Source organism: Choloepus didactylus, chromosome 1 (assembly GCF_015220235.1).
Source record: "Choloepus didactylus isolate mChoDid1 chromosome 1, mChoDid1.pri, whole genome shotgun sequence".
NCBI classification, from domain to species: domain Eukaryota; kingdom Metazoa; phylum Chordata; class Mammalia; order Pilosa; family Megalonychidae; genus Choloepus; species Choloepus didactylus.
The window spans coordinates 238,901,084-238,925,744 of record NC_051307.1 but is presented as its reverse complement, the minus strand read 5'-3'; the positions used below and the strand labels follow the sequence as shown (position 1 = coordinate 238,925,744).

Sequence of the window (24,661 nt, the reverse complement as noted above, 5' to 3'; positions counted from 1 at the left end):
TTTTTTTTAAATGCATTTTATTGAGATATATTCACATACCATGCAGTCATGCAAAACAAAGCGCACATTCGATTGTTCACAGTACCATTACATAGTTGTGCATTCATCACCAAAATCAATCCCTGACACCTTCATTACCACACATACAAAAATAACAAGAATAATAATTAAAGTGAAAAAGAGCAATTAAAGTAAAAAAGAGCACTGGGTGCCTTTGTTTGTTTGTTTGTTTTCCTTCCTCCATTTTTCTACTCATCTATCCATAAACTAGAAAAAGGGGAGTGTGGTCCATATGCCTTTCCCAATCCCATTGTCACCCCTCATAAGCTACATTTTTATACAATCGTTTTCAAGATTCATGGGTTCTGGGTTGTAGTTTGATAGTTTCAGGTACTTACTGCTAGCTACCCCAATTCTTTAGAACCTAAAAAGGGTTGTCTAAAGTGTGCGTAAGAGTGCCCACCAGAGTGACCTCTGGGCTCCTTTTGGAATCTCTCTGCCACTGAAGCTTATTTCATTTCCTTTCACATCCCCCTTTTGGTCAAGAAGATGTTCTCCGTCCCACGATGCCGGGTCTACATTTCTCCCCGGGAGTCATATTCCACGTTGTCAGGGAGATTCAGTCCCCTGGGTGTCTGATCCCACCTAGTGGGGAGGGCAGTGATTTCACCTTTCAAGTTGGCTTAGCCAGAGAGAGAGGGCCACATCTGAGCAACAAAGAGGCATTTGGGAGGAGGCTCTTAGGCACAGTTATAGGCAGGCCTAGCCTCTCCTTTGCAGCAATAGTTTTCCCAAGGGCAAGTAACAGGGACATTCTTGATGTGACCCAGCAGCCGATGCAGCATCTGAGCCGTGTCCAGATTTGGGGGTAGCAGGAAAAACTGGATGATGTCCAGATGGGAATTTAGCTCTCCCAGGTCCTGAGTTGGACACAGGAACCGTAGCCTGTAAATGGGGGTTGGGAAGTATAATTTACATCTGTTCTCATCACTGTCTTGAACTCAATTTGCCAAATGTGTGTTTGGAGGCAATACACATTTGGGAAATGTGGCAAGGAAAGTACAGGCAAGTGCAGGGTCCTTATCCATACAGGTGTGTTTACAGGTATTGAATGAAAATCCCTGGATGTGAGCACAACTGCATCTGTATATTCTAGTTTCGATGGGTAGGACCATGTGTCATTCCATGTAGATATGTGATGGAGCCTGTCAGTATTTTAGATGGAGAGCAGTGTGTTGAGGTAGCATGCCAGCACTCTGGCTCTCTCTGCAGCTGAGTAGGAGAGGGTGAATCAGTGTAAGATTTAGCTGTGGAAGTACCCCTGGATGTAACAGTACAGACATTCTTCTTTTCATGTTGTCCTCAAGAAAGTGTACAACCATCCCATGTGCAATGATAAACCCTCAATTCATAATAAAGGTCATCTTTGCAGGGAAGAAAGAAGGATTGGGGAGGGACACTTAAGAGGCTTTGACAGTTCTGTCTTATTCTTAAAAGGCAGGTGGACATACAGAGAGGTTTGTAACATGATTATTATTTATACCTTTTTGCATGTCTGAAGAGTTTTCCTAACAAACAGAAATAAATTAGTCTTCAGAAAATTAAAAAAAAAAAAAAAGAAAAAGTTGATGTATGTGCATAGGGATCCTACCTGTACTATTTGCTCACTGTACTTAACACAGTGCCTGGCCCATAGTGGGTGCTCAGCAGTTTTTTGTTGACCACACGAAGGTGTCGAACATTCAGTTAATGTATCTTTATTATTTTTATTAGCATTTGACATGTGTTCTATGTTTTTCCTTCTTTCCCCTTTCTATTTGTTGTCATCAAGATTGAATTAGAGAAGGAAAATGCGTGTTCCGTAACCTATAAATCTACCTGCTTTGTAGATTTAAGCATATTTTATGTCTTCTGACAACTCCACAGTGTTTTTTAGAGGCAGGTTCCATGTCTTCTCTGGCTTTTCACACCACTGAATATAGAGTTTAGTAATGGGGTTGACTGAGCCCAAATTTAGCTCTTATTAAAATCATGGAATCTTAAGGTTGGAAAGCCAGTCCCTCCAGTATTTGAGTGCCTTTTCTAATGCATTTGCCAATTTCCCATCTGGTTTTTGCTTGAACTCCTCCAGGGACTGAAGTTCTTTCTTATATTGAATAGAAACCTGACTCTAAACCCATGATTCCTAATCTGAAATCCGTGGAAAGATTCTGGTGGAAATACTTATAAAATTCTTGTGCATAAATGTTTTGTCTGAGGAGAGAGTCCATAATTTTCAGCCAATTTTCAGAGGAATCTGTGACTTCCAAAAACGTAAGAACCTTTGCTTGAACTATTAAGTCTTTTTCACCTGATCCCTACTTCCTCTTTCTTCTCTCTCTACGGTAAAGAAATCCTGGGGCATCCACTGACTACTCTCTCTAGTCAGGCTTTTTTTTGGTCGCAGCACATGTGATGTGCATGCTCCTGTCTTGAAGTGGCATGATTGGAAATTTCTACAAAAATATCATAGCTTGTCTGATGTGCTGTCACTGTCTACACATCTTGCTCAGCATTTCTGTCAAAACCACCCCTCCTCCAAAAGGAATTTATATAGAATAAAGATTAACAGACTAGATGCTGGACTCTGGCTCCTGGTCCTGCCTCTGCTCTTTTTTTTTTTTTTTTAATATGCATAGTCAGTTTTAATTTTTATTATGTAATTTTTTTTAATCATCATTTTATTGAGATATATTCACATACCACGCAGTCATACAAAACAAATTGTACTTTTGATTGTTTACAGTACCATTACATAGTTGTACATTCATCACCTAAATCAATCCCTGACACCTTCATTAGCACACACACAAAGATAACAAGAATAATAATTAGAGTGAAAAAGAGCAATTGAAGTAAAAAAGAACACTGGGTACCTTCCCCTACTTTTTTTTCTTGTTTCCTTCCCCTACTTTTCTACACATCCATCCATAAACTAGACAAAGTGGAGTTTGGTCCTTATGGCATTCCCAATCCCATTGTCACCCCTCATAAGCTACATTTTTATACAACTGTCTTCGAGATTCATGGGTTCTGGGTTGTAGTTTAATAGTTTCAGGTATCCACCACCAGCTACCCCAATTCTTTAGAACCTAAAAAAGGTTGTCTAAAGTGTGCGTAAGAGTGCCCACCAGAGTGACCTCTCGGCTCCTTTTGGAATCTCTCTGCCACTGAAGCTTATTTCATTTCCTTTCACATCCCCCTTTTGGTCAAGAAGATGTTCTCCATCCCACGATGCTGGGTCTACATTCCTCTCCGGGAGTCATATTCCACGTTGCCAGGGAGATTCACTCCCCTGGGTGTCTGGTCCCACGTAGGAGGGCCTGCCTCTGCTCTTAATAAGAAGAACATAACCCTCTAGTTTTTTGTGTCTGTAGTAGCTTACCATGCAGAAGAATGGAAGATTTTGGCATTTTAGTGTTTATTTCTCTGCTTTTACTGTAAGAAAAATTTACTGTTACTGACAGGTTATAAATGTAATATGTGTACCTAGTAGAAACAATTTGAAATTCGGAGAAAGATAAAGGAGAAAATAAAAATCACTCATAATCCCACCATCCAGAGATAACTGCTATTAAATGTTTTGTCTTATTTCCCTTCAGTTTTTCTTGCACACAAATACACCAATATGTATATGCATTTAAAATTTGGGGTCCCTTGGAGTCAGTTCCTTGGGCTTTATCCAACCACTTATTAGTTCATCTGTAGAACCAGGAAACTGATGCAGTGGACTTGATTTATGGAGATTAAATGATAGTATTATTTTGCATTTTTGTGGTCATTTTTTTCCTCTGATTTTTGCTTCCATTAAAATGTGAACATTTTCTGTGGCAGTAATTATTCTTTGGAAGCATGTTTTTTTAGTGGCTACACAGTATTTCATCATATAGACTATTAGTATCAGGCAGCTTTTGTTTATATTTAAAAAATTTTAAGTGGTACACCCTTAAGATACATAATGTAAAAAGTAAAAGTCTCCCTCTCACCTTGTCTCTCATGTCCGGTACCCTGCCCTGCACAGCATTATTTATCACTTTCATAGGTATTTTTTAAAATAATTTCTTTATATAGATACAAAATAAAAATAGAATGCATTCTTATCCTCCCTCCCCCCCCCCCCTTTTAAACAAGGGGTAGTAATACCATATGTAATGTCTGCTCCTTACTTACTTTTTTCATTTAATGTCTTGGTGGTCATTCCTTGTAAGTATATAGGAAGCATCTTCCTTTTTTTTTTTTTTTTTTTTTTTTTTTAAATATCTTCTCGGTATTCTGTTGCATGGGATAATATTTTATTTTACTGTAATAAGATTTTCTAGACAGTATTTCAAATTTTATTCTAATAAAGTACACTTGTTGGTTTTTAACACATTAGAATTAGATTTCTATCTTTAATGTTGTATATTTTTAGTTTTTACTGATTTTTTTATTGTAAAATATACATATCAAAAATTGCTATTTTAACCGTCTTCAAGGGTACAGTTCAGTGCTATTCATTACATTTACTACATTTACAGCATCATGCAGCCATCCCCACTGTTCATTTCCAAAATTTTTTGTCACTCCCTCAACAGAAACTCTACCCTTTAAAGTTCCTAGACCTTTTTATTTTTTATTTTTATTATTATTTTCTTATTACAATTTTATTGAGATATATTCACATGCCAAATAATAAATCCAAAGTATACAATTAGTTGATCACAGTATCAAAATATTGTTGTGCATTCATCACCACGATCAATTTTAGGACATTTTCATTACTCCAAGAAAAAAAATAAAAAGAGTAAAAGTCTCCCTCTCACCTTGTCTCTCATGTCCAGTTCCCTGCCCTGCACACCATTATTTATTACTTTCATACATTTTTTTTAAGAATTTCTTTATTTAGCTACAAGATAAAATTAGTCTCCCCCCCATTATTTATTTATTTTTTGTTTTATTTTATTACTCATCTGCCCATACACTGGATAAAGGGAGTGTCAGTCACAAGGTTTTCACAATCACACAGTCACACGATAAAAGCTATGTAGTTAAACAATCATCATCAAGAATCCAGTCTACTGAATTACAGTTCAACAGTTTCAGGTATTTCCTTATAGCTATTCGAATACACTAGAAAGTAAGAAGGAATATGTATATATGCACAAGAATGACCTCCAGAATGACCTCTTGACTCTATTTGAGATTTCTCTGCCTCTGAAACTTTATTTTGTTTCATTTCTTTTCCCCCTTTTGGTCAAGAAGGCATTCTCAGTACCATGATGCCAGGGTCAGGCTCATCCCTGGGAATCATGTCCCACGTTGCCAGGGAGATTTACGTCCCTGGGAGTCATGTCCTGCATAAGGGGGAGGGTAGTGAGTTTATTTGCAGAGTTGGCTGAGAGGGGCCACATATGAGCAACAAAAGAGGTTCTCTTAGGCATAATTATAAGTAGGCTTAGCTTTTCTTTTGCAGGAATAAGTTTCATAAGGGCAAGCCCGAAGATCAAGGGCATAACTTATTTTTTAATCGTATTTTTTATTGTAGAATATACCATATATACATTAAAGTGATAACTTTCCAAGTGCAATTCAACAATTAATTAGAGAGCAAATTTCAAAGAATACTTTAGGCTACAGCTCTACAGTTTCATCCATTTCCCCATTATGAAATACAACATATATGCAAAAAGGTAATATCTCTCAAAGTATGACATAACAAGTAGATATATAGGAAATTTCCAAAGTTATTATGAGTTATAATACTGTAGTTTCAGTTATTTCCCTATTGTGAACTCTAACTTATATGCAAGGAGGTACAGCCCCCAGATTACAATTCAACAAGTAGCTACAGAACAAGCCTCAAATGATGCCATGGGCTACAGTTCCATCACCCCAATTCCCTCGCTCCAACCATTCCAATACCCCAGCAACCAAGAAAAAGAAAATTATATAAAGATTCAGCATTCATAATCCTCTGTCAAATTCTATCTTGTCTTTTGCTACCTCCACCTCCTGCCCGATCACTTTCCTGATCCCCAGGGATGTCTAGACAGTTACCACCCTAACCTGTTCATGTGGAAAAGGGGTGTCAACTTTATGAGCAAAAGGGACGCATCTAGTTGATGTTGTTGAAGAGGCTATTGCCTCTGGGTTTTGGGACTTAGCTGGCAAAGGAGCACTCTGAAGGATTTAAGTTTCTGATGAATAAACTTAGTGACTGAAACTTTTATAGAGTCTAAGATAGGGATCTGGCACTCTTTAAGGTTTTCATGACTGCTGTTGACTTGAGCTTATCATTATTGTGGTCATTTGGCCTATTTAGGTGAACTTTGCATAGGAGAAACCTCCAGGACAACCTCTTGACTCTATTTGAATTCTCTTAGCCACTAAAACCTTATTTTGTTGCCTTTCTTTTCCCTCTTTTGGTCAAAAAGGCATACTCAATCCCTCAATGCTAGGGTCAGGGTCATTCCCGGAATCCATGTCCCACTTCGCAAGGAAGGCTCGTTCATCTTGGGGGTCCTGTCCCATGTCGTGGGGAGCGTGATGAATTTATTTGCAGAGTTAGGCTTCGAGAGAGAAAGTCCCCATTTGAGCAACAAAAGAGGTTCTCTGGAGGTGCTTCCTAGGCATAATTACAGGTGGTCTTAGCCTCCTCTTTACATGCATAAGTTTCACCCTAGCAAGCCTCAATATCGAGCGCCCGACTTAGAAAGTAGGGGGTTCTTAAGTTCACATAGCATATGTTATGTCCATGATAATCCATCCGTATCTCACATTGAGTTGTAAAATCCTCATCACTCTCCATTTCAATTAATTCTCAGGACCCAAAACATCTTGCAGCTCTTGTTAGCCTGCAATTATTGGTCCCTAGTATTTGTGTAATACTAGTATGGCATTCCTATTAATTATAGTCCCTAGTATGCAATGTGTAGATTTTTTCCATATACACTTCTGTTGTCAACTCTCTGTGCCAGTGCCATACCTTAGATGTCTGTCATGCAAGCACCTATCTATATTTGTGGTACTGATCTGTGTGAAGCAGAGGGCGTGACTTATTAAATTGGGAGTCTAATGCTTGCGAGAATATCAGAGATTCCCCATGTGGGAAAGTTTAATATTTCCACATTTTTCCCCAATCTCTCAAGGGGACTTTGCAAATACTTTTTTATTTTCTGCCCAAAATACTCTTGGCTGTATTGGGGTATGTAATAAGATTTTAAATTGCTAGAATAGATCCATTTCTGTTTGGATTGCATTTAAGGTTGATACATGTCTATCTGACTTTCCAATTGTCAACAACTTTACCTCCTTCTGCAGTCACTGGCCCCGCCTATTTCCAGGGCTTCCTCATTTGGCTCTACCATGTAGTACTGTGCAGAAAGCACTGAATTGTGAGTAGAGAGACATGAATTTCAGCCCTGGCTTGACTAATGCCCAGTGTTGTATTCCTGCTCTGGATACAAGTTTCCTCATCTTTGTAGTAAGGTAATTTCTAATGTTTTGCTTTAACAGTCTCTGATTTTGTTCTGACCTGTGTGGTAACTGTGGCTACTGGAACCCCCCCCCCCCATTAGCGATTGTAGGCCAGGGGATAGGGTAGAAGAGGAGGCCTGAGTTAAGAGCTGGAAGCACGCGCGAAGTGGAGCAGAAAGAGAGTAGTCCTTTTGTGAAGGCTGGCAGTGTGGCACAGCAATCTGTGTAGTGCTTGCTTCATTTGTCTAAAGTGGTTTGGGTGACCTGAGATTTGAACGTGTGAGAATCTAATAGATGAGGTTTTTGTTTTTTTTGTATTTGTCAAGATCCCCTGTAGTTTGTTTGGAATTAGCTTTTGAGTTTGTATACTTGACAAAAAAGTATTACCAAGTTATTTTTCAGGGGATGGAGAAAGTTGTGTAGTAGAAGGTCTTAGTTTCCCAGATGCTATGATAAATACCACACAGAGGGTTGGCTTAAACAGGAATTTATTGGCTCACAGTTTCAGAGGTTAGGTTTCCTTCTTCCTGGAGTCAGTACATAGTGTTCTGTCTGTCCAGTCCTTGAGTTCCTTGGCTTGCATGTCTGCTTCTCATCACATGCTGATGTCCTCTTCTTTCTCTTCCAGGTTCCAGCTGATTTCCTGCTTCCCTCTTCTCCTTGTGGCTCTCTTTATAATGCCTCCAATAATAGGACTAAGACCCATCCTGATTCACTTGGCCACATCTTAACTAAAAATAAGATCTTGAAAAGATTTTATTTACAGTGGGTTCACATCTGTAGGAATGGGATTAAGATTAAGAACATGTTTTTTCCTGGGGTATATAATTCAGTCTGGAACATACGGATGTTCCAGTCTTGGCATATTTCTAATATGTATATATGTATCTTTACATTTCAGACAGTAGATGATTTGCTGCGATGTGGAATTTGCTTTGAATATTTCAACATTGCAATGATGATTCCTCAGTGTTCACATAACTGTAAGTACGTATTTTGTCTTTGAGTTAGTAAAAGTATGATTTTACATCAGGTAGTGTTAACACCAAAGATAAATACACATTTATTTTTTAAAGTTTGCACAAGGCTCCTATCTTTGCTACCACTTCCTTTTTGAATATTGAAGTTTTCTCAAGGCTTCTATCTTTTCTGTCACCTCACTCTTGGATATTTTTATGCCTTTTATATCATTGAAGGCAATGAAGATTTTGGTCATGATATATGGTCTTTATTTGCCTATTATTTATATAATAGGTAGTTCAACCAAGCGGTCCTTGGTGTAGAGTTGAAGAATTTGAAAATCTCTGTAACAAAAAGAATGTTTCCCCAGTGGGAGAATTCTGCTACCGAAGAGTATTACAGATAGTTTTAATCACTGAACTTGCTGTGTGGTAGGGGAAAGATTCATATATTGGAATTTGCTTGTACTTTGCTTTTATACTGTAGCTTCAGATGTTCAGTGCACAGAGGTCAGCCTGTCATTGCTGAGGAGCTGGCCATCCAGTTATGGATTATCTAGGCTCATATCTTTCTTGTCCTCTATTTTCAAGTTGGTTTATCTTAAAAATTTAAAAAAAAATCAAGTCAGGCTTAAACAGCTGTTTTTAGTAGAAAGTAGCTTTGGTGAAAAGTTTCTATAGAAAAGACGTAATGAGAGGATGACAGTGGTAGCTCCATGGGCTTTAGAGATATACTTAGTCTTTGACTCTTGACCCTGATGAGTTTGTCAATTGCTCAATATTTCTTCACCTGTAAAAGTCTAGAGAATAATTCCTACCTTAGGAGATGCTTGTGAGAATTAAATGCAAAACTCACTGTTTGGCACATTATAGGTCCTTACTGAACATTAATTTCCTTCCAGAACAGATTCATATTAAAGGCTAAGATAAGTTTTGGGAATTGTTTCTAAATGTGTGGGTTATTTTTTTTTGATTTTTATTTTGAAATAATTCCAAACATACAGGATAGTTGCAAATACAATACAAACCCCATACAGTGAACTCCAACACCCCCCCACCCCCAGATATCCATATCTACCAATTTTACATTTTGCTACCTTTGCAGTACCTTTCTTTCTCCTTCCTTCCTTCCTTCCTTCCTTCCTTCCTTCCTTCCTTCCTTCCTCTCTCCCTCCCTCCCTCCCTCCCTCCCTCCTTCCCTCCTTCCCTTCTGTTCTAGTTTGCTAATGCTGCGGAATGCAAAACACCAGAGATGGACTGGCTTTTATAAAAAGGGGGTTTATTTGGCTACACAGTTACAGTCTTAAGGCCATAAAGTGTCCAAGGTAACACATCAGTAATCGGGTACCTTCACTGGAGGATGGTCAATGGCCATCCGGAAAATCCGGAAAACTTCTGTTAGCTGGGAAGGCACGTGGCTGGTGTCAGCTAATTTATATGGCTCCACTGATCAAGGCCCACCCTGAATGGGTGGGGCCATGCCTCCATGGGAATATCTCATCAGAGTCATCACCCACAGCTGGGTGGGGCACATTCCAAGCAAATCTAATCAGCACCGAAATGTCTGCCCCACAAGACTACATCAAAGATAATGGCGTTTGGGGGACACAATACATTCAAACTGGCACACCTTCCTTCTCCCCACCTCTTTCTTTCAACTATATCTATTATCTTTCTATCAATTATCTATCTACCCATTTATCATCCTCTGAACATTTGAGAGCAGGTTGCATATATCATACTCCTTGAACTCATTACACTTTGTGTACATTTCCTACGAACAACAATATTCACTTATGTCATGAACTTAACTGCAGTTAATTCAAGAAAATTAATATGGATATAAAGCTTAAAGTCTATGTCCCAATTTTTCCTTTTGCCCCCTTTGAGCTTTTCTCCTCCATTCTTAGATCCATTCCAGTATCACATGTTGCATTGATTGTCATTAACTCTTAATTAATTCTTTTTTTAATTAACTATATAAAAAAATTTTTTTTTAAAGATATACAATAAAAAAACATTTCAAACAAACCATAACAAGGGAGTAAGAAAAAGACAACTAACCTAAAATAACTACTTGACTTCCAGCATGTTCCTACTCTACCCCAAGAAAATAACCTAATATCGCAACATTTCTGTGAACTTGTTCCTATCATACCCATCAGAAATTAACAAACCATAGTCATTCCTGGGCATTCCCAGAACATTAAATTTACCCACAATAGCTTATCTGTTCTTGTTGGGTTAGTGTTCCTCCTTCATTAATTGCTTTCTATCTCTATTTCCCGTACATTCTACATTATAAACCCATTTATTTTAGGAGTGTGTTGTTTATCCTCCAGGTGTTTGTGAATTTTCTAAGTCTCTGATGGTTATTGACTTCTAATTGTATTCCATTGTGGTCAGAGAATGTGCTTTGAATAATTTAAATTTTTAAAAAATTTATCGAGGCTTGTTTTATGTCCCAGCTTATGGTCTATTTTGGAGAAAGTTCCGTGATCACTAGAGAAGAATGTGTATCCTGGTGATTTGGGATGTGATGCTCTATATATGTCTATTAAATCAAAATCATTTGTCCGATTGTTTAGGTTTTCGATTTCCTTATTGGTCTTCTGTCTGGTTGACCTATCTATAGGAGAGTGATGTGTTGAAGTCTCCCACAATTATTGTGGAAACATCAATTGCTTCCTTTAGTTTTGCCAGTGTTTCTCTCATGTATTTTGTGGCACCTTGATTGGGTGCATAGACATTTACGATTGTTATTTCTTCTTGCTGAATTGCCCCTTTTATTAGTATGTTGTGGCCTTCTTTGTCTCTCATAACATCCTTGCATTTAAAGTCTGTTTTATCTGAGATTAATATAGCTACTCCTGCTTTTGGCTGTAGCTTGCATGAGGTATTTTTTCAATCCTTTCACTTTCAATTTCTTTGTGTCCCTGTGTCTAAGATGAGTCTCTTGTATGCAACATATTGATGGTTCAATATTTTTTGATCCATTCTGCCAATCTATATCTTTTAATTGGGAAGTTTAATCCATTTACATTCAATGCTATTATTGTGAAGGCATTTCTTGAATCAGCCATCCTATCCTTTGGTTTATGTTTGTCAGATATATTTTTCCCCTCTCTCTGTTAATGTCCTTTATTGAACCAATATTGAATCTCTTTAGTACTGAACCTTTCTCCATATCTCTCTCTCCTGTCTTTGTTTCTCTGTCGGTAGGGGTCCCTTTAGTATCTGAAGTAGGGCAGGAATTTTATTAGCAAAATCTCTCAGCATTTGTTTGTCTGTGAAAAATTTAAGCTCTCCCTCAAATTTGAAGGAGAGTTTTGCTGGATACAGTATGCTTGGTTGGAAATTTTTCTCTCTCAGAATTTTAAATATGTCATGCCACTGCCTTCTTGCCTCCATGGTGGCCGCTGAGTAGTCACTACTTAGTCTTCTGCTGTTTCCTTTGTATGTGGTGAATTGTTTTTCTCTTGCTGCTTTCAGAACTTGCTCCTTCTCTTCAGTATTTGACAGTATGATCAGAATGTCTTGGAGTGGGTTTATTTGGATTTATTCTGTTTGGAGTTTGCTGGGCATTTATGCTTTGTATATTTATATTGTGTAGAAGGTTTGGGAAGTTTTCCCCAACAATTTCTTTGAATACTCTTTCTAGACCTTTACCCTTCTCTTCCCCTTCTGGGACACCAATGAGTCTTAAATTTGGACGTTTTATTTTATCTATCATTTCCCTGAGATCCATTTCAATTTTTTTTATTTTTTTCTCCATTCTTTCTTTTGTTCTTTCATTTTCTGTTCTGTGGACTTCTAGGACACTGAGATGTTGTTCAGCTTCCTCTAGTCGTGTATTGTGAATATCCAGAGTCTTTTTAATTTGGCCAACAGTTTCTTTTATTTCCATAAGATCTTCTATTTTTTATTTAGCCTTGCAATGTCTTCTTTATGCTCTTCTAGGGTCTTTTTTATGTAGCTTATATCCTGGGCCATAGTCTTCTTGATGTCCTTTAAATCCTTTGCCATGCTTTGATTCCTCGATTGTGTTTCTTTGATTAATTCTGCGAGGAATTTCATTTCTTCTGATAACTTGATTTGTGTGTTTGGAGTTGGATTCTCCATATCATCTGGTTTTATCATATGCATTGAGATTTTCTGTTGTTTTTGGCCTCTTGGCATTTGCTCTGCTTGACAGGGTTCTTTTAATTTGTAAAAAAAAAAAAAAAAAAAACCTATCTAAGTTTTCAGAAACACTGTTTGGTGACATACACTTTCTCTAACTAACCAGCAGATGGTGTCTGTGAGTCACCTATACCTCTCAAGTCAGTTCTCCACCTTGTCCCCGCATTACATGGGGAAACAATTCTTGTGGGGTCCAGCCGGACAACTCAGCCTGGGTGTGTTGCTGGAGCTGTCCGCCCTGAATGTGGGGCGCTTGTATGGGTGGTCAGGGAGGAAGGACAGCCTCAATATTCAAATCCCCCTAGTTCCTGGAGATTCAAGGCCGCCTCAAGAGTCCAAGCCTTCATTTCATTTCAGCCAGCCACTCTCTCTCGATGACCTACAAACCACCAGACTTGGAGTAGTGTCTCTGGGCTCTCTGATCAGGTCCCCCCGCCCAGCCGCGATCCTCCAGGACCTCTGGTGAGGTAATGCTGTGCTACGTCATCAGCGCGCACCGTCCCTCAAGGGAAGCCCTGGGCCACAGGGCCGAGCTGGCTCGCTTTCAGCCTTATGCAAAAATGGCCGAATGGGGCGTCTCCACACCCCTCTCCTCCCACAGTTCCTCCTTCCCAGCTCCGGGACAACTGGCGGGGCTTCTCCACACCCCTCTCCTCCCACAGTTCCTCCTTCCCAGCTCCGGGACAACTGGCGGGGCTCTGGGCTGTGGGCACGGCCCCAGGCAGGAGTTTATCCAGCCCTCCCAGGAGTGAGTTGTGAGCCGTGGGGTTTCTTTCAGCTTCTGGCTCTCCGCTCCGTTGCCCCGGCCCCAGGGATATCTGCAGCGGGCTATCTTCCAGGCCAGACACCGAGAGGCCGGCCCAGCCCTCTCTTGCTGTGTTTTACTGCATGTTTCCCACAGTTGCACCTGCAGCCGATCGCACCTGCAGCCGCTCCTGGCTTTTCCCCTTTTTTCTTTTTTTTTTTTTATTAAAAGAGCCCGTTGGTCTCCAGACGCCAAACCCTGGTTTCCCCGGATTGTCGCGTGGCTGCAGGACTTCAGCCAGCTTACTCACTCATTTCAGAATGCAGACTCTCAGTTTCACCAAGTATACAGCCCCTGGGAACTGGCAGTTCTCGTCCAGCTGGCACATCGCTGTAACCGGTATTCTGGGTCACTCTCTGGTCCTTATCTAGTGTTTTCAATGGAGGTGTTCCTTAGCCCTGTCTCACCTAGCTGCCATCTTCTAGGTTCTCTTCCATATAAATTTGATGATTGGCTTTTGCGTTTCTGCGAAGAAGGCTATTGGAATTTCAATTGGGATTGCTTGAATCTTAAATCACTTTGGGTAGAATTGGCATTTTAACAGTGTTTAGTCTTCTAATCCGTGATCATGGACTGTCTTCCCATTTATTTAGGTCTTCTTTGATTTCTTTTAGCAATGTTTTGTAGTTTTTCCTTATGTAAGTCCTTTTCATCCTTGGTGTGGTAGCTTAGAGTTATGTACCCCAAAGAAATATGTTCTCAATCTTAATCCATTCCTGTAGGTGTGAACCCATTGTAAATAGGACCTTTTGATAAGATTACTTCAGTTAAGCTCTGGCCCAACCGAATTAGGAAGGATCTTAATCCTATCACTGGAGGCCTTATAGAGAAGGCCACAGAAGTAGAGCTATAGGGAGCAGCCAGGAGCTGGAAGTCATCAGAATCTGGAAGAGAAGGGAGAAGACACCATGAGCATTACTACGTGACAGAAAAGCCAAGGATCAAGGATCACTGGAAGTCAGCCACATGATGTGTTTGGGGAGAAAGCATCACCTTGCTGATGCCTCAATTTTGTATTTCTCCTAGCCTCAAAACTGTGAGCCAATATATTTCCATTGTTTAAGCCAACCCATTGTGTGGTATTTGTTTTAGCAGCTGGGAAATTAAAACAGTTTTTGGTACTAGAAGTGGGGTGCTGCAATTACGAATACCTGAAAATGTGGACATGGCTTTCAAATTGGTTAATGGGTATAGGCTGGAAGAATTATAAGGACTCAAAAGTGAGTGAGAGCTATAGAGAAAGGTTTTTTTTGTTTTGTTTTGTTTTGTTTTTTTAAAGAGAATACACAATTTGTCATGATCAGAATGTTGGTAGAAATATGGACGTTAAAGGTACTTATGGTGAGGTCTTAGAAGCAAATGATGAATGTGTCATTAGAAATTGGAAGAAAGGTGCTCCTTGTTATAAAGTGGCAGAGAATTTGGTGAAATTGAGTTATGATGTTGGATGGAAGGTAGAACTTGAAAGGATGAGCTTGGATATTTAGCTAAGTTGATTTTCAAGCTAAGTGTGGAAGGTATAGCTTCGTTTCTCCTTGCAGCTTATGGTGAAATAGAGAGGAAAGAGATAAACTAGGATGAACTGTTAAGCCTGAGGAAACCAGCAATTTTAATTTGGGAAATTCTTGTTCTATCCAGGTGGCATGCTCTGAGAAAGAGCCAAAAGTGGCTCTTTCAGTGACTAACAGAGCTTTCTGGAAATAAGTCCCCAGAGGACAGGACTCCATGTGAGAGTTTAACTGGATAAGCCTTTGCTAAAGAGGATGTGGCTGGACATGGATCCAGTCAGCTGTTTCAGTGGAAGTCAGAATTGGAAATGCAGTTATCCCGGAAGGATCTGTAGAAAGTTTTATTATCTCATGGTTTAGGTCTGCATTAACTGCTTGCAAAGCTGATGAGGTTTTTGCAAAATTTTTGTGAGCACAGCCACTGCCAACCTGGCCTGAAAGGGACAGAGAAAGGAAGAATTGAAGGAAAATGACCTCATGGCCAGAACCATGGAAGTAAAGGTCTGGCCTGAAAAGATCTTGGGCCCACCCATGTGTATGGAGAGCATGGGTCTGCCCCTGCGCTTGGAGGGGGCAGGCCATCTGCCCTGATGCTTGGGCAGGGCAGATCTATCATGTTCTGCTGTTGACCTGGATTGTAGAGAACTGGTGACCCAAAATTTAATTTATTGCCGCTACTTAAACATTTCAAGATTTACCATTTTAACTCATTTTGTTCTGTTTTTCTTGACTTAGTGTTTTTGGATGTGAGTAATGAATACTTACAGTTGCAGTTCTCCAGTTGTTAAGATTTGAGTGGGGTGCACTGGTAGAATGCAGGTCAATTAAATAGATCCAAATTCATGCTATTAAAGAGTATTTTTTAGGTGGAGGGAGTGGATTAATCCATACAAAAAACAACACAACAGGAAAACACCATTATATGAGAAATGGTCTTGTTGATAGATTAATATGCTAAGTGCCAGCTTTCTTTGCACCTGCACAATTTTTCTGACTTGATAATGAAAGATGCTCAAAATATTTGCTCTTGGTTGAAATCACTGGATTGTAGACACTGTGTTAAGTCACCACTATTTTAAATGTGGGGCCGCAGTCCTTTTTTTTTCCTTTTATGGAATTTTGACTCAAAAATTGTGTAGGAGTAAATAGCAACTTAATTTCATTTTTTAAAAAAGAAGTGAAATGTGAAATGTTCCATTTACTGACCCTTGTTAAATTAAAAGTCATTGTAAGATTTTATTACATAAATAATCCATGTTTTTCTCTTTTATATTCTCATGAGGCAGAACTGTGAAATAAGACAGGAGAGAAGAGAGCTACTCATACCAAAGGAATACACAATTATTCATAGCTACACTTTTGGAAATTCTGGAGCGTGATGGTCTTCAGTTGGAGGGAAATTATCCTCTTATAACCTGATTTGTTACTTATACAAGAACTGTAGGCAGAGGCACAGTCTTTTCAACTTCCCAGGACCTCCTGTTCTTTTCAAAGAATAATAGACTGGCTTCCCTCCTTTTAATTGGACACCTCAGAATTATTTTTGAAAGAGTCCATTTTCTCATGAAATTTTGAAGACTCACGTGGAAAGGATTGGTTTAAATTTTAATTTGTTTTCAACTCTTAGGATGCTAGGCTGGTTTGATGTTTGAAAGCTAGCAGATCACCGTATCCTGCTTGAGATTAGAGATGCCCCCGGACCCAAGGCCTGAATGTTTACACTTTACTTCATTTTTGTCATTCTACCATCCCCCCCACCGCTGCCCCCACATCTCATAGCTGGGCTTTGGTGAAAAAGAAACTTCACAAGTGATTTAAATAAAGCCTCCCAGATACATGGATTCATAGTTCTTCAGCTACTCTGCCTTGAATGGAATATCATAGTTGTTCATTAAAGAATAAATTATGCTGGACTGTGGCTCACCAGTATGTATTTGGTAGTAGACTAGGAGGCTGAAATTAAGCAGAGGGCTTGATCTATTTTGGAGTGATGTCTGGTTCTCCATATTTCAAAAAAATTGCAAGACATATATGCACACACACACTCTGGATTATGCAGAAGAGATTGCAGTAGTCTCATTACACATTCTCTGGAACATGCGGCACAGTTAAATAAATACTATTTATATTATAAATATATAAAAATATGTTACAAATAAATTATAAATATTTAAAATAATTAAAGAATTAATCTCAAGACCTTTGGCTCTGGTGCCAATGGGGTGAATTCTGCCTTTGCCAACTATTGACTTTGTGATCTTGGGCAAGTTGTTTAACCTCTGTGCTTGAGTTCCCCTCTTATAAAATGGGGCTGGTACCAACCTCAGAATTGCTATAAGGGTCACAGAGTTAATACCCATAAAGTGCTTAGAACAGAGCACTAGCGAGTGCACGGTATTAGGTTGAGAAACTATTCGAAACTGCCATTATTTGACCTTTTCTGACTTACCAAAAATGACAGTTTCATATTTCTCATATGGTTCAGCCTAATAGTAACAAGTGGTATTGGCTTTTGCAAAACAATTGTTGTTGTTACTGTTATTGAATCAGAATCATTTATTATGGATGTGATCTGAATTAGTATGACGAGGAGCAGGGCCTCGGAAACTAAATTAAACAGCAGTCTCTCCTGGTAATCAGAGGAGCAGCCAGGTATCGGAGTTTTTGACTTAGAGTATTGCTCACACTTCTTATAGTATAAAGAGAGCAGTGTTGCTACAACAGACTGATTCCTAATTCTGAATTTGCTGTTAAATTATTTCTGTGACTTAACTGGACACACATTCTGACTAGGCCACAGTTTTCTCATTTCTAAAATGAGAAATTTTGGGCTCAGTTTTATTTTGAGTGAGTCATGTCATCATTTTTTATCTTTAATTTCCACTTTAGTCAAGTGAGTACAAGTCTTTTAAAAAGCCATCCTCAAACTGAGCCCATAAAAATATTTATATAGATATAAAATACTCAAAAAAAGCACCACTACCAGTCAGTCTACTCACTTTTCCTCAGTTTGATCCATGTATTTACCCAGGTTAAATGACCCAAGTGTATGTCTGGAAAACTAAGTCATACATTTTTCAAACACAATTAATGATCTAAGTTTAATTTCATAGAAATAAATTTAAAATATTAATCTAGGCTGTGGAATTATCTACCATTTTGGCTACAGTTTTGTATTACTTTTTTTTCTACATCTGATATTGCCTCCTTGAGCATACCCAGACTGATTCCTAGTGTTAGAGGAAAGAAGAGGGAAAACCCTTTTGAGATGAGACATTTCTGGAGTAATCATGGTTGACAGATTTTTTCTCTTCAGCTTTTGATAAGTTCTCCTTTCCTTGTCATCTTATCTGTCTGTTTCTTTGTTCACATAGTAGGGTTTTTATGTTCTTGTATTAAATAGTTTGAGTTCAAACTTTTCCTACCCTTTTCCCCCCTTATTCTTCTTTGTTTCCCCAAAGAACTTACCCTGTTGCCTATTTTATCCTTCATGCAGCATATTGTTTTTGTTTCCTCCTTGAGTACTCTTATTGAGGCTGGCAAGAATTGTTCATTTCCTGAGTATCTGTACCTGAAATCATACTATCTCCCCCTCCTTTAGTAAACTAAATCTTTTTCAAGGAGGTCCCTTAACTGAGCCAAATTTGGGCTACAATAAATTAACTGCCAGTAAGGTACCATTCTGTTAAGATCAGGGAGTGGAATATTCTGAACATCGCCATCTGTTTGCTTCTTTGACGAAGAGAGCATTTTGTCCACGCCTTGGATGTGGAGAATTGAGTTTATGCAGATTTCCTTTGTGACCCGTTAGCACCTATTACACTGAATTGTTCTGTACTTGCCTATTTTATCTATCCCCTTACTATTTTGTTAGCTCTTAGAGGTCAAGAACCTTTCCTTATGTACTGTTCTTTTCTTAAGTGTTGTGCAAAAGTGCTTGTTAAATGTGGGACGATGGACCTCATTTTTTACTGGGTTAGGATGTAAAATCCCTAATTTGATAACCTGGGTATATATTATTTATTTATTTATTTATTTATTTTTTTGGCTTTTAAAAATGGGGATTTATTAAGTTACAAGTTACAATTATAAGGCCATGAAATGTCCAAATTAAGGCATCAACAAGAGGATGATACCTTCTTTGAAGAAAGGCTGCTGGCACCTGGGGTTCCTCTGTCACGTGGGAAGGCACGTGGCAGTGTCTGCTGGTTGTTCTCTCCTGGTTCTGGTTCCAATGGTTGTCTCCAAATGTCTCTGGGAGTTTCCCTCCCTCCTTCTCTCCTGGGCTTTTACTATCTTTTATCCTCTCACAAAGGAATCCAGCAAGGGGATTAAGACCCACCTTTTTTTTTTTTTTTTTTTTGAAGTAAATTCAAAGTTACAGGAACAGTTACAAAAACAATACAAACCCCATACACAGAACTCCAGCATACCCTGACCCCCCACCCCCAATACCCCGATCCACCAACTTTAATATCCTGTCACACCGCCATTTCTTTCTTCCCCTCCTTCCCTCCCTCCCTATCATCCATCATCTATTGCTCTGTCTTCTGAACATATGAGAGCAAGCTGCATACATCCTTGAACACACTGTAATTCACATATACAATTCCCATGAACAAGAACATTCTTTTATGCAGTCCCATTAAGCGCAGCTAAGAAGTTCAAGAAATTCAACATTGATATAAAGCTTACATTCTGTATTTCCTTTTTTTTTTTTTTTTTCCTTTTTCCCATCTGTGTCCCTTTGAGCCTCCTCTCCTCCATCCTCAGATCCCATCCAGGATCATCCTTGGCATTCAATTGTCATCTATTTAGACTGTGTTTTTTTTTTTTTTTTTTTTAATTGTGGAAACATATATACAGCCTAAATCTTCCCATTCTACCCCCTCCTTAGCATTCCATTAGTGGGATTAATTACATTTAGAATGTTGTAATGCTATTGCCTTCCCACCATCCATTACTAGAAATTTCCCTTCACCTCAAACAGCAACCCTACACTCATATCTTAACTCCCCATTGCCCCTTTCCCCCCTTCTCATAACCCATACTCTACTTTTCATCTCTGTGGTCATATTCTCTGATAATTTCTTTGTGTCTACTGTGGGGCTTAAATTTAACCTCTTAAATCCATAACAATCTTGTTTTTCTTTGATACCAACTTAGCTTCAATAGGACCTGTAAACTATGTTCCTATACTCTTCCATTCCCCCACCTTTATATGGTTCTTGTCAAAAATTACATATTTTACATTGAGTCGAAAACCACTGATTTGTCATTAGAGTTTATGTATTTTATATCCTGTAGGAAGTAAATAGTGGAGTTACAAATCAAAAATTATTGACTTCTCTTAGTATTACATTGTGGTTAGAGAACGTGCTTTGAATATATTCAATTGTTTTTTTGTTTTTTTTTTTACTTTCTTGATGCTTGTTTTATGTCCCAGCATATGGTCTATTCTGGAGAAAGATACATGATCACTAGAGAAAAATGTGTGTCCTGGTTTTTGGGATGTAAGGTTCTATATATGTCCGTTAAAATTCTCTATATCTCTCTCTCCTTTCTTTGTTTCTCTGTCGGTAGGGCTCCCTTTAGTATCTGAAGTAGGGCAGGTCTTTTATTGGCAAAATCTCTCAGCATTTGTTTGTCTGAAAAATTTAAGCTCTCCCTCAAATTTGAAGGAGAGTTTTGCTGGATACAGTATTCTTGGTTGGAAATTTTTCTCTCTCAGAATTTTAAATGTGACATGCCACTGCCTTCTCGCCTCCATGGTGGCCGCTGAGTAGTCACTAATTAGTCTTATGTTGTTTCCTTTGTATGTGGTGAATTGCTTTCCTCTTGCTGCTTTCAGAACTTGCTCCTTCTCTTCAGTATTTGACAGTCTGATCAGAATACGTCTTGGAGTGGGTTTATTTGGATTTATTCTATTTGGAGTTTGCTGGGCATTTATGCTTTGTGTATTTATATTGTGTAGAAGGTTTGGGTCCCCAACAATTTCTTTGAATGTCTTCCTAGACCTTTACCCTTCTCTTCCCTTTCTGGGACACCAATGAGTCTTAAATTTGGATGTTTTATTTTATCTATTGTATCCCTGAGATCCATTTCGATTTTTTCGATTTTTTTCTCCATTCTTTCTTTTGTTCTTTCATTTTCCGTCTGTGGTCCTCTAGGACACTGAGTCATTGTTCAACTTCCTCTAATCTTGTGTTATGAGTATCCAGAGTCTTTTTAATTTGGCCAACAATTTCTTTTATTTCCATAAGATCTTCTATTTTTTTATTTAGCCTTGCAATTTCTTCTTTATGCTCTTCTAGGGTCTTCTTTGTGTGCTTTATATCCTGTGCCATGTTTTTCTTCATGTCCTTTATATCCTGTGCCATGCTCTCGTTCTTTGATTGTAGTCCTTTGATTAATTGCACCAAAGTATTGTGTCTCTTTGATTTGGGTGTTTGGGATTGGGTTCTCCATATCATCTGGTTTTATCATATGCTTTAAGATTTTCTGTTGTTTTTGGCCTCTTGGCATTTGCTCTGTTTGATAGGGTTCTTTCAAGTTATAAAAAATACCAATCTAATTTTTCAGATCTGTAACTTGGTGGCGTACACTTTCTCTAAATAACCAGCAGGTGGCATCCACGAGTCACCTATTCCCCTCAAGTCAGTTTTCCTCAACTTTGTCTTTGTGTTATGTGGGGAGTCTGATTCTTGTGGGGTCCAATTGGTGCACCCAGTTTGGGTGTGTTGTTGGTGCTGTCCGCCCTGAATGTTGGGCGTGTGTCTGGGTGGTTAGGGAGGCAGGGCAGCTTTAATAATCAAACCTTCCAGGTGTTCCCGGAGATTCAAGGCTGTTGGAAGAGTCTAAGCCTTCATTTCAATTTTGCCCCACATTGTTTCTGTCACTGACCCACAAGTCCCCAGCATTGACGTTGGGTCCCTGGGATTTCCGAGTGGGCCCCCCTTCTCAGCTGTGATCTTCCAGAACCTCTGCTGAGGGATGGCTGTGCTATGTCACAAGTGTGCGCCGTCCCTCAAGGGAAGTCCTGGGCCACCAGGTGGGGCAGAGGCGCTCCTAGCATGATGCAAAGATGGCTGAATGGGACGTTTCAACCCCCCCCTTTTCGCACAGCTCCATCTTCCCAGCTCTGGAACAACTAGCTGTATGTGCACCCAAGGCCACTGTCCATGGCTGATATTGTGGCGTGTGCACAGTGCCGTGGGATACACTTCCTGTCACACTGGGTTTCCTGGCGTGGATCTGGGCTCTGGGTCTGGGTCTGGCCCTGGGCAGGAGTGTCTCCAGCCCGCCGGGGAGCCGGCTGCAAGCAGCGTGGTTTCTTTCTCCTCTTGGCTCTCCCCTGTGCCCCCCGGCCCTGAGGGAATCAGCAGTGTTCTATCCGCTATGCCAGACCCCGAGAGGTTGGCACAGCCTGCTCCTGCTGTGCTTCACTGCATGGTTTTCACCGTGGTAACTGTAGCCGCTCCTGGGTTTTTTTGTTTTTTTTTTTTCTTTTTAAAAAGAACTAGTCTGTCTCCAACCGCCAACCTCTGGTTTCCCCACACCGCAGTGCAGCTGCGGGACTTTCAGCCAGCTTACTTACTCATTTCAGAATGCAAACTTCCGATTTCACCAAGTGCACGGTCCCTGTGGTTTTAGCAAACCTTGTCCAGCTGGTGCATTGCTGGGACTGGTGTTCTGGGTCACTTTCTGGTTTTTATCTAGTATTTTTCATGGAGGTGTTTTTTTGCTGCCTCACCTAGCCGCCGTCTTAGGTTCTCTTGATATATATTATTTCTTAACACGTGTATTTATCTTCTTTCAAAATTTATATTTTAGAATGCTAGGCAGTAGAGATATCTGGCATGTTTATATGATACCCAGCACAGATCTTGCATGTGTGTTTCCTGCATTTTATGGATGGGAGGATATAGAGAGTGATGCCTGTTATTGTGAGGTTATGGATATCCTAGGGACTTGTAATTATTGTATGTTTCTTTTTCCTAAAAATGCAAAAATTTGCCAATGTGGACATAGTAGATATGCTAGATAAGTTTAAGATTATAATGATATACATTATAATGATATACATTATAATGATATACCTTAGATGTTGGAAATATTCTAGGTCTTTCAAAATGTGAGGTTAAGAATCACTGACAGTACTGATATTGCATAATCAACTTATGTTGCATTTGTGTTTTTGCAGACTGTTCTCTCTGTATAAGAAAATTTCTGTCCTATAAAACTCAATGTCCAACTTGTTTTGTGGTGAGTTATTTTTTTCTTCTATTTTTTTAACCTTAAAGATTGTGGTATAAATATTTCTCCTTCATGTATATAAAAAAAGACCATGGGAACATGTATGCTTACTGAATTAAGCTGTGTAAAAGACATTTTTGGAAGGTCCTTTAAAGGACATATAAGGAACACTGGACTTTGTTTAATTTTTCATTAAGAGTTCTGATAACCTAAATGAAGTAAAAACTAATTTTAAAATCAGGATATAGCACTCTTCAAATCTTATGATGCATGTTTTTATGGCTCCTCATATTTTATGATTTCTCATTGGGTAAAATTGTTCATTGGTGTAAGTGTTTGTGCAGAAGACAAAGATTAATGGCTATTGGGCTGAACCCAGCCTAACTGGTCGCTGACCTCTTTTTCAAAATAGACCTTCAGGGGAAAACTAGGAAATTTGTTGCTATAGTTTCTGGAGCATTTCAAGTAGTGGGAATAGGTGGAAAGGTAGGTAAAAAGGGGGAAGTAAATACAAGTGGGAATAAAGAAAGAAGAAAGAGATAGTGAGGTCTAATAGAAAGGACAGTGGATTAAAGGTTTTGGGTTCTAGTTTGGTCTCTGGTAGGTACGTGGTGTAAGTAAGTCATTGAATCTCTCTGAACCATTTCCTTATGTAAGAAATGGTGCCCTTTGGCTCCCAAGTTTAGTCTCCTTCCCACTGTGCAACACTGCCTTTGTCAAGATGACCTCATCACTGATATAAACAGTATACCATTTGTGCTAAATAACTGCTGTATTATACTCTTGTATTCCTGTAAAGCAATCTTATTTTTAAACTATTTAAACACTTAGTATCTTCTCCTAGTGTATTTACTTAAAAGAGCATCTTTCTTCTGCTTCCTTGGGGAAATTTTCGGGAAAGCTGAGTGCTGGCATTTTGAAGAAGGATTTTTGCCCATAATTGGCTTTATCTTAGTACAGAGCATATATGATTTTACCAGAGGTTTGGAGATCTTTTATCAGACTTGCAGGCAGCAGATACTGATTCACTGTTTTAAAATTCCATATTAGTATGAGATAAATGAACTTTACTTGGAGTCCTTCCTGGAAGACTTAGTGGGAGAGGGAGTATCAGGATGATAGGTCACATATTTTCAAAAGCAAGATTGGGGCAAGTGAATCATTGTTTCTGACCTTGTCTTACCATTTATTTTTCTCTTCTAGACAGTCACAGAGCCAGACCTGAAAAATAACCGTGTATTAGATGAACTGGTAAAAGGCTTGAATTTTGCACGGTATGATTTAATTTTGTGACTAACCCCTAACTGCTTTTGCCTTTTAAATGTGTTGCCTCTTCACTCTGAGCACTTTTGGTTTAGGGAACACAGGGTTACATCTTTTGGGGTAAACAAAAAGGAAGCAATAACAGTCATTATTCACAAGTGGAAAATCTAATAATTATAGGATTTTCTCCCATT

The 24,661-nt window shown here is 39.0% G+C and overlaps 1 protein-coding gene across 6 annotated transcripts in view; it reads left to right on the top strand.

Annotated features, from left to right (window-relative positions):
- RAD18 (RAD18 E3 ubiquitin protein ligase) overlaps window positions 1-24,661 on the top strand; it is a 137,543-nt gene that overhangs the window by 11,037 nt on the left and 101,845 nt on the right. For 4 of the 6 annotated variants that reach the window (XM_037800899.1, XM_037800898.1, XM_037800897.1 and 1 more), the window contains 3 exons: window positions 8,396-8,477; window positions 23,152-23,213; window positions 24,408-24,478. In XM_037800899.1, the coding sequence (XP_037656827.1) occupies window positions 8,450-8,477; window positions 23,152-23,213; window positions 24,408-24,478 (161 nt within the window). In that variant the 5' untranslated portion in view covers window positions 8,396-8,449. Of the gene's footprint in view, window positions 1-8,392; window positions 8,478-23,151; window positions 23,214-24,407; window positions 24,479-24,661 lie in introns of those variants that run through there. The other 2 variants (XM_037800902.1, XM_037800905.1) reach the window with 2 other exon arrangements.